General features: G+C 44.4%; 1 protein-coding gene across 8 annotated transcripts in view; it reads left to right on the forward strand.

Moving 5' to 3' along the window:
- The window catches only part of LOC127616131 (receptor-type tyrosine-protein phosphatase S-like), a 73,329-nt gene that overhangs the window by 30,177 nt on the left and 29,681 nt on the right, over positions 1-13,471 (forward strand). For 5 of the 8 annotated variants that reach the window (XM_052087556.1, XM_052087551.1, XM_052087552.1 and 2 more), the window contains exons 5-7: positions 857-1,045; positions 7,625-7,735; positions 13,086-13,100. In XM_052087556.1, the coding sequence (XP_051943516.1) occupies positions 857-1,045; positions 7,625-7,735; positions 13,086-13,100 (315 nt within the window). The remainder of the gene's footprint in view (positions 1-856; positions 1,046-7,624; positions 7,736-13,085; positions 13,101-13,471) is intronic. The other 3 variants (XM_052087554.1, XM_052087555.1, XM_052087558.1) reach the window with 1 other exon arrangement.

Genomic DNA, 13,471 nt, shown 5'->3' on the forward strand with positions numbered 1-13,471 from the left:
TAGCTAGCTAGCTATTTAGCTATCTATCTATGTATCCATTTAGCGAGATATCTAGCTAGCTATGTAGCTATCTATCTATCTAGCTAGCTATCTAGATAGCTCACCTAATAGATAGATAGATAGATAGATAGATAGATAGATAGAGAACCTGAGTACCTTTTGTGACACCAGTCCTGGGGTTTTTTTCTGACATACCCCACGTGGATGGCTCATAATTTGGGTTTAGGGTGGATTTAAAGGGATATTTGCATACTGACAGTTTCCAAATATCATGTGTTGGATGCCAGTGGCAACAAGAATACAGTATCAGCACGTGAAACCGTAGTGTAATCTCACGATGATATGGAAGGAGACACGAATGTTGCAGCATCTACCAAACCGAATGCGTGCATGGCACCGGTATGGAAACACTTCAAAATCGAAATGGCCTCTCACAGCACATTCTACACAAAGGTGTGTTGTAGCAAGGTTTTCATCAAAGGGTGTTGTGAATTGGGACATTAGGTGCTAGAAAAACAAAAGATGGATTTTGTTCTGTTGTAATTGTGTCAGTGCCGAGATGAAAAATGGATTCAAATTTTTCACCAATGTGAGGTGCAGCCATTTTGAAGAAACTGCGGCTTCAGATGTCACAGTCTGTTGAGGTCCCTTCCAAAAAAGGTTTTCAGAATCCCACTCACAGAAGGTCAAAACCAAATATGTGTGCTCACGCTAGAAGGTCAGACAACCAGTTCTGTGCTAATTATTTTTCCCCAATCAATCTTTTTGACTATTTGCCTTCTTCGGTTTATTTTAATGCTTAATTGCCAAATGGCGCCTTGTCCATGAATCCTGTTTATTTTCTACCCCCCTCCAGAGGACCTGTTGCCATTTGGCTTCCCGAGTATCGATATGGGCCCCCAGCTGAAGGTGGTGGAGCGCACAAGGACGGCCACCATGCTGTGTGCCGCCAGTGGCATCCCCGACCCGGAGATTTCCTGGTTCAAGGACTTTCTGCCTGTTGAACCCAGAACCAGTCAAGGCCGCATCAAACAGCTCCGATCAGGTGAGAAATTTCCACTTCGTTTTCTAGCCTATTCAGGTTCACAAAAAGCCAAAACAAAAAAAAAATGCATCTCAAGCTTAGAAATGCTCTATCGTATCAAATCCCCATTGCTCTAAATTTGGCGATTATCATGCTTTATTTGTGATTACCATCGAGAGATTACATGCTCCTCACTGACGCCGTGGGGATTTACAACCTTTTCAGAGCCAATTTGATGAATTTGCTTAATTCTGCAGCCAAGGGGAACGTCGTTGTTTTTAATCAACTTCCTGATGCTTAATAGGCGCCTCACCCTATACACGTATTATTTTAACCCCGCAACTCCAGCCGTGCCACAAAGCAACTCATGCCTCACAAACCCACTAAATTAAACATGCATCACAGAAACCGCTCAAAACCAAGGCCTATGGTGTCAGGTGGATTTTTTATTTCTTTGACGGATGTGATGCTTTTTTTGTTGTTGTTGTTACTCATACTGAAATCACGTCAAATGAAAGAATGTTTGCTTTTGGAGACAGGAGAGCAACGCGTGTATTGACAGGCAGATCGAGGGATGAGCGTTTTGCACTAAAGACAGTTTGCTCAGCTTTGTTTGTGCTCCTCTGCAGAGACCGCACAGTCTCTCCTGGAATAAGCAGACAAGCATTTCCTCAGCTATTTTTTTTCCCCCTCAGCTGTTCTCGGGGGTAATGAAAGTGATGGTGAGACAAAAATCGTTTTGCTGTAGTCCAAACCCACGTTATGCGGGGCTCGTCCGCTTCGCCGGCTTTTGCTATCTCGCCTCTGTCGGCCGACACACTTCACTGATCGCTTCCTACCCCTTTGTCAACCTTTCATCTGCAATCTCCATTTGTAGAAATGTGGCTTTGGAAACTTTCAAACGTTTCTTGCAACAGCTGACCTGCCTGGCTGTCAAAGGATTGACCTTATTCATGGATGTTTTGGTTTCGTTTTTTTTTTTTAATTTTTTGCACCGGTAAAAAAACACACATTGCTTTTTTTTTTTTTTTTTTTTGTCGAGTCAATACTGTATCTATGCCAAACAATTTCCTATGATAGGACCACGGCCATGAAAGTCCAACACAATCTATTCCATCTCTTCCTGTTGTGAACAGTTTTTACTGTTGGAAAAAAAAAATAAAACAATCAGAGCCAAACCGTCATCATCATAAATCTTGATAAAAGTCACATTTTCATGACATTAACGCTTGTTCAAGCATCAAATACAGTCAGTTAATGGTACCAGCATAGAAGTAAGGTGATGGCTGATAAGATTAATAATACCGGTATATTTAAAAATAAGGTTTTTCATTTAAAAGCATAGCATGGCTCCGTTTTTACATGAACCGTGCTGCAGTTCCCTTAACTTCTGTAAGGAAGGAATATTGGCAGCTGGTGCAAATCCCTCACTTGCAAGCGCTCTGTCTGTAATTTGCAGGCTAAGTAATGCTCACCAAAAAAAAAAAAAAATCCATCTCAAATTAGATTCATAACAACATGATGCTATTAATAGAATGAGCCACTTGTACACGTTGACAAAATGTGGCAAATGATAACCCCAAAAAAATATGCATGGAGCCCCGAACGTGACGTAAGATTTTGTTTCCTCTTTCAATGGTGGCCACAAAAGAGATATAAAACCTACACAAAACTGACACTCTGCGTTATTCAGCGCTCGGCCGCACTGCTGACGTAGGGTCTCGGGTCGAGTTATCTCGTACTTCATCATCTCCCGTCATATATTTCATCTCCCCTTCTCCGATAGTTAGTTGAGAGTTACCCGGACATGAGACTTATTCACAAGTGCAGCACGTGAGGCCAAGTATCACTCCGATGAAAAGAGTATCAAGACAAATTGCAAGGTACGCTTCAGTTTCTAATGGGATTTCAACTCAACAAAAGCACGACAGGGCCCAGCAACAAAATGTTGCCGTATAATGAACCAAACGCTGCCGTGAGACGCCTTAGAGGAAATCAATTACACCCGAGCCACGCACAAAATAGTGTCAGGATGATGTGTGGATGATGCTCCTTTCTGATCACTCAAATGAGGGCACCTCCCAAGCTCTGCCTCTGATTTTGGAGACGGCTGCCGAGTCTCACCGGATCTCAGCCAGGGGTGTCTTTTGGGGACATGCTCTCTCTTTTTCTTTATTGAGATGTGGAAATATTCCTGTGGCTCGTATGGGTGAGCATGAAAAAAAAATGGTTTGGGATATTAACTGCACCCTATTTTAGAAAGATTCCATATTTCCAGAAATAGAGTCGCAATCAATTTCTGTCCCGCCTGACACAAAGTACATTAATGTACAGTATTCCATCAGGCTAATTATCGAACTCCATTGTGCCCTTTTCAGGGCTGAAAAGGTTCCCCTAGCCGTAAAAGGCAAGTGTCAAGGGTACATAAACGCCGCCTTTCGGGGGGCTTTTGTTGTTTCCCGGAGGGCGACGCCTTAACGGCCCAGCCAGAATCTATTTGTAGGAATATACCGGCGGTGGTCTGTTTTGTATTTGTTACCCCACTTAATCTGCCTTTTAATACCCCCGCCGTGCAATTATAAAAAAAAAACACCAATACTATATAAAAGCCCCCTGATCGCAACACATAACTGCGCGAGGTGCATCTGGAGCAGTTCAAAATCGATTTTTCATCCAACAACATGACAAAAACGTAAAACATTCCCATAGGATGCTTTAAAAATGCAACTGGTCATTTGTGATCGGATTCTTCTGCTTTGTGTATATTGTCGCGTTGCTGGCAGGCTGCGTGTGCACGTAAATAGCGTTCAACCCTTTCATCCACCAATAATGACAACCTGTAACCCGAGAACATGATAAGCTGTCCACTGCAGCGACTGCTGTCCCTGAAAGGGTTGAAGGCATGTTTTGATTGACATGGCAATGCATAAAAGCTAAAAAAAAAGATTTTTTTTTTAAAGTATGACAGTGTATCTGTCAATATATGGCATGAGTTTCCCCAAAGCACTTAACGGACCGTGACACCGACTGCCTAGCAGATGGCTTGCAATCTGGCCCCGGAGGTTGACTGCTGAGCAATGGATAGACCTGCCTGACCGACCAATCGGGGTGTGGTGAAAGGTTGGGGAAAAATTTGGAAACAAGAAGGATGTGTTTGGTTTTCTTGATGCTATTTTAATGTGAATTAACTATATCAATAAAACGACTGGGCGGCCCGGTAGTCCAGTGGTTAGCACGTGGGCTTCACAGTGCAGAGGTACCGGGTTCGATTCCAGCTCCGGCCTCCCTGTGTGGAGTTTGCATGTTCTCCCCGGGCCTGCGTGGGTTTTCTCCGGGTGCTCCGGTTTCCTCCCACATTCCAAAAATATGCATGGCAGGCTGATTGAACACTCTAAATTGTCCCTAGGTGTGAGTGTGAGCATGGATGGCTGTTCGTCTCAATGTGTGCCCTGCGATTGGCTGGCAACCGATTCAGGGTGTCCCCCGCCTACTGCCCGGAGACAGCTGGGATAGGCTCCAGCACCCCCCGCGACCCTAGTGAGGATCAAGCGGTTAGGAAGATAAAACGACTTTATTTTGGATGAAATGAACAACTTTTGACATAGTGGAACGATACTAACAAGAGGATCGACTCAACTCACCTCAATGTTACTTGAAACAAAGTGATGCACGTCCAAAGCATTCCAATCGTGACTCGAAATAAGAAAAGTCAGTTCATAGATGGGTGGCGTACGACTGCAGGTGTCCCATTTCAGCCAAGATAGTCATCAAACACCTTCAAGCATTTTCCTGCAACTGGGCTGTGACAGAGCTCACATGTCTTTAAGGAGCTTACTTGTCCATTTCTTTTTCCTCAACTATCTCTTTTTGTAGGTCACGCTTTTAGCCGACTGATTGACCGCTGCTCGTTCGTGTATCCGCAGTATCCGCACGTATTGTGACCTTTTGCGCTCGACAAAGGTTTTTGTGGTCTTTATGTCGATCTGACATCAGCACCGTCTGACTACACTTTGTTTCCAGTGGACACTTTTTGGGCTCAAGGATTTCTTAATCCATTTCATCACATGCTTTCCCTTCATTGTGAATGAAGTGGGGGGGGGGCATGAGCTGTTTTCCTTTCATGTGTCATGGTGGATGATTGATTGCCGAGCTTGAGCTCTCAACGTTGAGACGAAAGTGGCTGGAAAAAAAAAAAATCAAACTTTATCCCACCCTTGGAGAACGATGCACAAAAAGACACACAAAAGCCACTTACAAGGTAATCGGACTCATTTTATGAGTTTTTTTTTTTTTAATGGTGTACAAGCTGGATGCAATTGGATATGAGAGTCCTCCATTAGATTCAATGTTTTGCGACAGTTATCTTCTGTACGCCGTACTGCGCTACGTTTCATTTAAACGGGAAATACGAGCGGGATCGCCGTTCATTAAACCGACATTATGCGGGTGTTGTAATGGAGAATAACACTCACGGCAACGTTCCAACGCAGTGTTATTTCAACTAAACCTTTAAAAAGATATTTACTCTTCAAATAGCATCAAATCCGACATCAGAAAGCGATCCTATTTGAGTAAGAAGTCAGCGATCTGGCCGGGGGCAGTTTGTTGGCCTTTTGATTTGCTGTAATTGGACCCGGTTCACAAATTTTTACGGGAGCATTTGCCTCCGCCAAAATTAACGTACGGCTACAAATGAGGATCCTAAACCCGAAAACAAAGTCGAGTTTCAGCCATTGAAACGGGATGTTGAGCATCTTATTCTTAACGATATGTGCATAGCGCACAAGTGGAAGCTTTTATTGTAGTTATCTTATAGTAGGCCCATGACTTTTTAGGGCCATTGATAGCTGGCTAGCGATTTCCACCGTTCAATTCTAAACCTAAATGTGTCTACACTCTCACCATACTCCCAAATCAATGTGGAAAAAAACATTTTTTCGTCTCATTGGCCACAATTCAGTGGTAATTGCTTTGCCCCTAGCTTGCATATGCACTGCTCAAATATACAGTATATATATATTTTTAAAAAGACATCAATAAAACAAGAAAGGTTTTCTTGATCTTAATCTTAAATAAAGGGAATACTTAAACAACACAATGCAACTCCAAATGTTCCCGTGATTTTTTTTTTTTTCTGAGCAGTTTATTAATTTTTTTCTATGTACTGGAGATATTTTTAACCAGCCTGAGGGATTGAATGTGCCTCACTGTATAGTATGCTATAGCTTGTGCATGGATGTATTGACGTGTGTGCGTATGACTGCGTGGGTTTTCTTTTGGTTCTACGGTTAGCGTGTGTACGAGGTGTGTATTATGGATTGTGATAGCTTTTTTTTTTTTTCTTCTTCTTCTTCCTTTTTTTTTGTCTTTGCTCAGCGCAATGCAGCAGAGTGGAAAGCCTGGTTATGTACTTCCTCCTCAGGCTTCATGTCAAAGTTGGTTTCGGATGAGATGAATGTGACAAAAAAAAAAAAAGCACTGCTGGTAATTCAAAAGGCCCGTTAGCGAGAGGGGGGAGGGAGGAGGGGGGGATGAAGTAGCAGAAAAAATAGAACTCTTTGAAACCAGGTGAAGAAAAGAGCACCTGACAAATGTTGGGAATTATTTTAGTTTAGGGAGACACGGAATGTTGGAGAATGAAAATTGAGGAAATAAAAGAGGCAAGTGGATGAGTTAAAGGGTATCATTGGGATGTTGCTGTGGGGTGCTGGGTACATACTGTTGGCCAGGCATGTCCAAAGTCCGGCCCGCGGGCCAAATCCGGCCCGCGGTCGAATTTCATCCGGCCCTCGGCCCCCCGTCATAAAATCAGTGCCGTCTGGCCCGCAGGTTGGGCGCAATGGAACACGTGTTGCATTGACTGAGGTCTCGTAGACTGGGGAGTGATGTTTCATAGAGTACTGCTTCCCTCTAGTGGCTAAATGAGTAATAGCATTCACTAAATGAGTAATAGCATTTAGACACTAGAGGGCATCACTCACGAGTTAACAAGACATCACTCCGTGTTTATATTGACTGATATGTCATATTTCAAATTCCTGTTTCAAATGAACCAAAATAAATTCTTAAGATTGTTGAAATTAAAATAAAAATGGAAATGTGAAACAGACTGGCTTACTAAAATTTGTTGAACAATATTGTTGTTCAATGTAAAGAATGTCAGCCAAGGTCGGCCCCCCGACATTTTACCACATAAAATCTGGCCAAAAAGTTTGGACACCCCTGCTGTTGGCAAAAGGTTGTTTGGGGGGGCTTCCTTTCGATACGCAAACTCACCATCACCATACGGCATCTCATATTTTTGCTCTCAAGTCAAAGCAAAATATCAGCCGAACGAGCGATTGTATCTTGAGCCGCCGTTTGTTTTCAAGGAAGCGTTGCCTTATATTTGTTGTACTCTGTTGAAACGCTGCCTCGCTATGAAAGAAATAACAACAAAACAGACTTTGATGGATGCGGAAGCGATGCGAGTGGAGATCCCCGAGGGTCACAACGTCCAAGACGGAGCAAAAGACCAAACGGACCTGCGCCGTGTGATCGCCGGATGCCGTCAAAAATGTCTTTGACTCCACCCAACGTCATTCTTCCCTCTCCCCTCAGGAGCTCTCCAGATCGAGAACAGCGAGGAAACCGACCAAGGGAAGTACGAGTGCGTGGCCACCAATTCTCAAGGTGTGCGCTACTCCTCGCCAGCCAACCTCTACGTGCGAGGTAGGGCCCGAAAGACGCAACGGGCGACAAAAACACGCGCCTTTTAGCATCAGACAAACGCCATGAAATCACCGCTGACGGGGCGCTGTCGTGTTCTAACCAAAGACATCATTTCCATTTGCTGTACTACTAATCAATCCATTGTCTGCAGTACCTTTTTGGTCTTATTTGGCATTTTTTCACCTTAACAAGTCCACCTTAAACCGCGGTCGGTTGGTCCAACACACCGCCGTTTAACTGCATGGGGACGTCACTGTCCACTCCAATCGATTTGGTACCCGACCGAGGCCGTCTGACCTGAGGAGTCAGGCCAGCGGTGGGCAAACTATAGCGTGAGGCGCACTCCGCTCTTTAATCCGGCCCACCCAAGCCTTAACATCAGTGGTTGCTCAATTTTTTTTTTCGAAACAGCAAATAATGAGCTCTCTCAATGCCAACATCATAACCCGCGCAAAAATACCGTCGTGCGGGAAGCCTACATGTTGATCAAATATAAAAGTCTATAATCTAAATAGTGGTAGTCCAGTGGTTAGCACGTCGGCTTCACAGTGCAGAGGTACCGGGTTCGATTCCAGCTCCGGCCTCCCTGTGTGGAGTTTGCATGTTCTCCCCGGGTCTGCGTGGGTTTTCTCCGGGTGCTCCGGTTTTCTCCCACATTCCAAAAACATGCGTGGCAGGCTGATTGGACGCTCTAAATTGTCCCTAGGTGTGAGCGTGAGTGCGAATGGTTGTTCGTTTCTGTGTGCCCTGCAATTGGCTGGCAACCGATTCAGGGTGTCCCCCGCCTACTGCCCGAAGACGGCTGGGATAGGCTCCAGCACCCCCAGCGACCCTAGTGAGGATCAAGCGGCTCGGAAGATGAATGAATGAATGAATATAATCTAAATATGCAGTCGTCTAAAAACGAGCAGCTTTTACATTTAAAATGCAGATGGGTTAACTTACCAGATGAAGGGCACCAATCACGGCTCGGTTTTGGCGATTTGAGCTGTGATTGGTCAAGACCTAAACCACGAAGCGCTTGTGATGTCACTGACAGTCAGTGGCAAAATGGCCGCCCCGTAAAGTGGTGAAAAAAAGCGTGTGGATTTTGCTGCTGCACTTATAATCCCCAAACACAATATTAATCAGAATGTCGTGTTTAGATGAGTGGGGCGACGCATAAAACGTATTCTTGGAAAGATTTTGGACTTGGCTATCTATTAAATGTTTCTTTTCAATGGTTAATTGATCTATTTTAAATAATACAATCAATTTGACATACAGTCAACTGTGCATTTAACATTTTATTCATTTTTTTAAATCACTGTGAAAATATTTACAATCAAATTATGAATTCAGCCATTTGAAGAGAATGACGTTTTGTATTATCCAAAAGAAACACGGTGCATGCTTGATATCTACTATTTGCCCCAAACGAATTATTTTTCATAATAACTTCTTTTGAATTTTGTTTTTTTTCATAAATCTTATTTAGCAAAAGCTTTTTTCCTCCTCATTGTCTACCTATATATTTGAAGAAATGTAATCATCTCTACAAATGACCTGTCCCAGCTCCCTTAAGTGCGACCCCTGACCGGAAGTTTGCCCGCCTCTGAGTTTGACCTTTACTGTACGAGGTCAATCCATTCAAATGCGCTACCATTAAGATGTGGAAGACATTACTGGCACCATTGTTGAACCATTTCTAACCATTGTAGCCTCTCAATTGTGTGTACGGGCGGTTTTGTGTGTGCGGGCGTGCGTGGCTTGGCGCAGGCCCTTTTTATTCTCTCTGTGTTTCCTGGTTCTCTCTCTCCTCACGTCATTGTGTTCCGCATCAACCCCCCTTCCATCCCTCAGAGCTTCGAGAAGGTTGGTGTGCTCTCTCTTTTCTTTTGTTACTCCTTTGTTTCAGAAAGCTTCTCTGATTGAAACAGAAGGGAAACAACAAAGAAAGCAAAAGACAGACAGAAAATCCTCAAAGACCACCGCGCTCCATTTAGTCCGTTCAAACCGTCTCCCGGATTCGCTTAATTTCTCCAAATCCGCTCCCCGTGCTATAGCGTAGCGCGTAGCTATTTGCATTGACTGCTTTGTAAGGCCTTGTGTGCAGAACCCTCTCCCCAATCTATGATTTTTTATTTTTATTTTTATTTTTTGCATGGTATGGCCCTGTTGTCATGCAGACCCAAGAATTGGATCACATGAAAGACGTGTTTGCGTGATGAGAGGAGTGTGAGGAAAAAGAGAAAGAGAAGGAAAGCGAAAGGAACACCACCCGCACGCCAAGTGCATGACGCCCAGTGTGCCCCACCACCCCACCCCATCGGTGTATTTATTAAACTGCCCCCTGCCTCCTCTGCATCAACCTGACATTGCAGCCGCTGCACTTGTCGCATATCCAGCGGGAACCTCGCTTGCACTTCCCAGTCCTACTCGCACGTGCGTTTGTTTGATTCGCGGTCAAGCTTGCAGCTCTTGTGTTGGATCCTTGGCTTGAAGTTGGACTTAACGGCGGGAAGGCATCTCCATTTCCATCTCCATGTTGACATTTTCGACTCTCACATTCACGTTTCGGGATTACTACTAATGAGCGAAGAGGAGATTTCATCAAATTGCCGGCGGGTTTGACACACGGCACATTTGAATTAGATTGAGGGCGCTCAAAACTTGAAACAGATCCCAACCCGCGAGAAACAGATTTTTTTTTAAATTTATTTATTTTTGACATTTATTGTGACATTGACAAGATGCAACTCGACTCGTGTGCTTCCGTGTCCGACGGGCAGTTTTTATTTGCCGTTTCTAATCAAACATGCACTACTCAGAACACGTGATTTGGCTTTCAGGTGAAATTCCAGGACTTGGCCCAAAATGCATTGAGCATGTCAACGCCATTGCCGATGATATTTCCTGTTTAAAGGGATGAAATGATGAGCAAATCCAATTCTTTCTCCGCCCCCTTTCTTATAACACAAGCAGAAAATAGAAACGGGGCTTCTCTCAAGACTTAAGTGGCGGGGATTCAGCGTGTCCCTCGTTTACACTTGAGCAACAACGGGGGAGCGCCTCTTAAAACTAAATGGAATGGAACCCATTGCTAACGTCTGTATCCGCACCGCGTATCTTCAAACGGAAACCTGCGCTACGATAGAAGCTGCGCTGGCATTAGTTATGGGCATCTCCCCAAATAGATGTCTCCTTTTTTTCCCCTCCTCCATTTTTTTTTTTTTGTTGCTAGGTAAGCAACCATTAAGTATCATCATGATAGATTTCAGTCTGTCCTGTCCTGTCCTACGTTGTTTCTGGTCAATTTCACCCCAGACCGTTTTAGCTGTCTAAAACAAATGAGAAATATAATTGAGGCTATTTAGGTAGTCAGCAACAACAGCCCCCGCCCCCCAAAAAAAAGAAAATATAGATTCAAATACACAACGTAACTGAAGCCTGGAAGTGTTCATCATTATGTCCATTGTGAAAGTCAATTGAATGTTTTACTGTGGCTTTGCTCTCCCGGTTGTATCCGTGAAATACGGTAGAGCCATCAAACATGAACAACTCCTCCAGATATGTGATTCCATGATTTTAAAAAAAATAATAAAAATGAAAGAAAACTTGAAGTTTATAAGATGGTGCGGTGCAATCAAACATGAATGTCAAACATGAAAGGAAGCGGCTTACGTAGCTTACGAGCGACTTCAAGGCGACATCATGATCTCATGTCGCTCTGCTTTAAGTGTCCTCCGAAAGCATCCGTGTCACGCGGTCTGTCGAGCTTCACCGGTCCGCACTGTTGCTATCGCTCACCAAACACTCCGACACGCTTCTATTGACATTTGGAAGCAATCCTATTCTTTTGCATTCTCGAGTACTGAGGGGATAAGTTTCGCCTTATTACACGACTGATGAAAGCTGCGTCCTTGAGCCAGATGGGATTGTGCAGACTAAAATGTCAGCCCGCAAATAGTCCTCAATGGCTCTCTATGCGCCGTATAGTTTCGACGCGGCGGAGATAGAGCCGTAATCCCCGTGTCTGCGCCAAGGTCTCCTTTAACCGACCGCCTCCAGAGTCTCGACACAGAGGACAGCGATGAGGCTGCCTCGACTAATAAAGATGTAACCTCACGCCTCTCTCAAACTACGTATAATGGACGCAGGGGTCGTGAGGGCTGAGGAATTATTACTTGTCGCCTGCTCCTGTTAGATGTGCTGGGTCGGTAAAGTTGTGGGACCGATGTCTGTGTTGCGTTTGCGCTCTTCACTCGTAGTTTGCAGTTCGGATTATGAAGGATAGCTTTTTGCGACACTGGTCCTGGAAGCGATGGACTCGTCACTGTTCGTTCGTTGGCGCTGTTTGAATGACTTCATGATGCTTTGCCCATGCAAGTATTAGCGCCGCATAATAACCGGATGGGGTGAAGATGGAGCGATGGTGCACGTGCGCGTTTGCATACCGTGCATGCTGAATGTTGAATCTGTGTGCGCGTGTGTGCGTGTGTGTGCTTGCCCTGGTGAGATGAGATGCTTGCCTAATCATGTTTCTCTCTAACAGTTTTTTTTTGTGTCTCTGTCTCCTCCGTGGCTTTCACTTGTCTATCCAATTTTTTGGGGGCATCTTCTTTATTTTCCTCCAGCATTCCAAAATGTTTTTTTTTTTCCCACTTTATCTGTAACGAGTAAATTGAATACAGAGGCAATCTGGTCTTTTCTCTTTCCTGCCATGTGGGAATGAAAAGATGTCGACTTTGATTGGATTCTCTCTCGATTCTTTTGGACGTGGCCCTTGAAGATTGCAAGGCGCGATGTCACTCATTCGGGAGTGGAGGTTGTAAATGCAAATTTTCACCGTTGCTTTGTGTTTTTTTATTTTTATGTTCACTGATTTCCTTTGGGGAGGTGGAAAAGTGTAAAAAAAAATATTTTTTTTAAAAATGTGATTAATTTTCTTGATTTTTCCCATTTTCTGTTGCCAAAGTGATCCGATTTGCACTGCTCTGGTTCTCGCTTCCCTTTCATTCTCCTTCCATTCCAAGACGTCTGTCTGTCGATCTCTTTTGTCTTTTTTTTCTGTTTCCTGTGTTGCCAGCTTCTTCTTCCTTTTTAGTCCGTTTTTTTAATTTTTATTTTTTAATTTTGGTCCTTCCGAAGCACCTGCTCTCTGAATGGGCCTGACTTTGGTATGGCTGTGTTTTTAAATAGATTCATGTTTTTTCTTCTTCCTCGCTCCTCTTCTCTTTGCCCCTTTCCGCCCCCCCCCCTCCCACTTCCCAACCCTCTCTTTATCTCTCTTCCCCTCCTCTCCTCCCCCCCCCCCGCCCCCTCCTTTTTCTCCCGCCCCTCCGCATTCTGTCCGCACCCCGATGCGCAGGAGCGACAGGCACATGTACATAAGTTGATCCGCTTTTAAACATGCACCTACTACCTCCTTTTTTTTTTTTTTTTTTGCCCGCACTTGTTGTTGTTCTTCTTCTTCTTCTCTCTCCGTTCTGCCTCTTTCTCATGCCGTCTCGTTCTCGACTTAACGTGTCCGACGATCACTCCGTAACCGCCACCCGGCACCTTTATTTCGAACCCTCTCCTGTCCACATCCCCCCCGAGTTCATTTTGACTGCACACTGTTACCTGTATGAAACTTTTTGTGTACCGTTGCGGTATTTGGTTGTTTGCAATGTGCCCTTGCCTACATTGCCACGTCATCGCGTGGAAGCCGAGTGGAGCTGTTCTGTGGCTCTCTCACTTCCATCGCTGTCTTCT

This window comes from Hippocampus zosterae, chromosome 15, assembly GCF_025434085.1.
Source record: "Hippocampus zosterae strain Florida chromosome 15, ASM2543408v3, whole genome shotgun sequence".
NCBI classification, from domain to species: domain Eukaryota; kingdom Metazoa; phylum Chordata; class Actinopteri; order Syngnathiformes; family Syngnathidae; genus Hippocampus; species Hippocampus zosterae.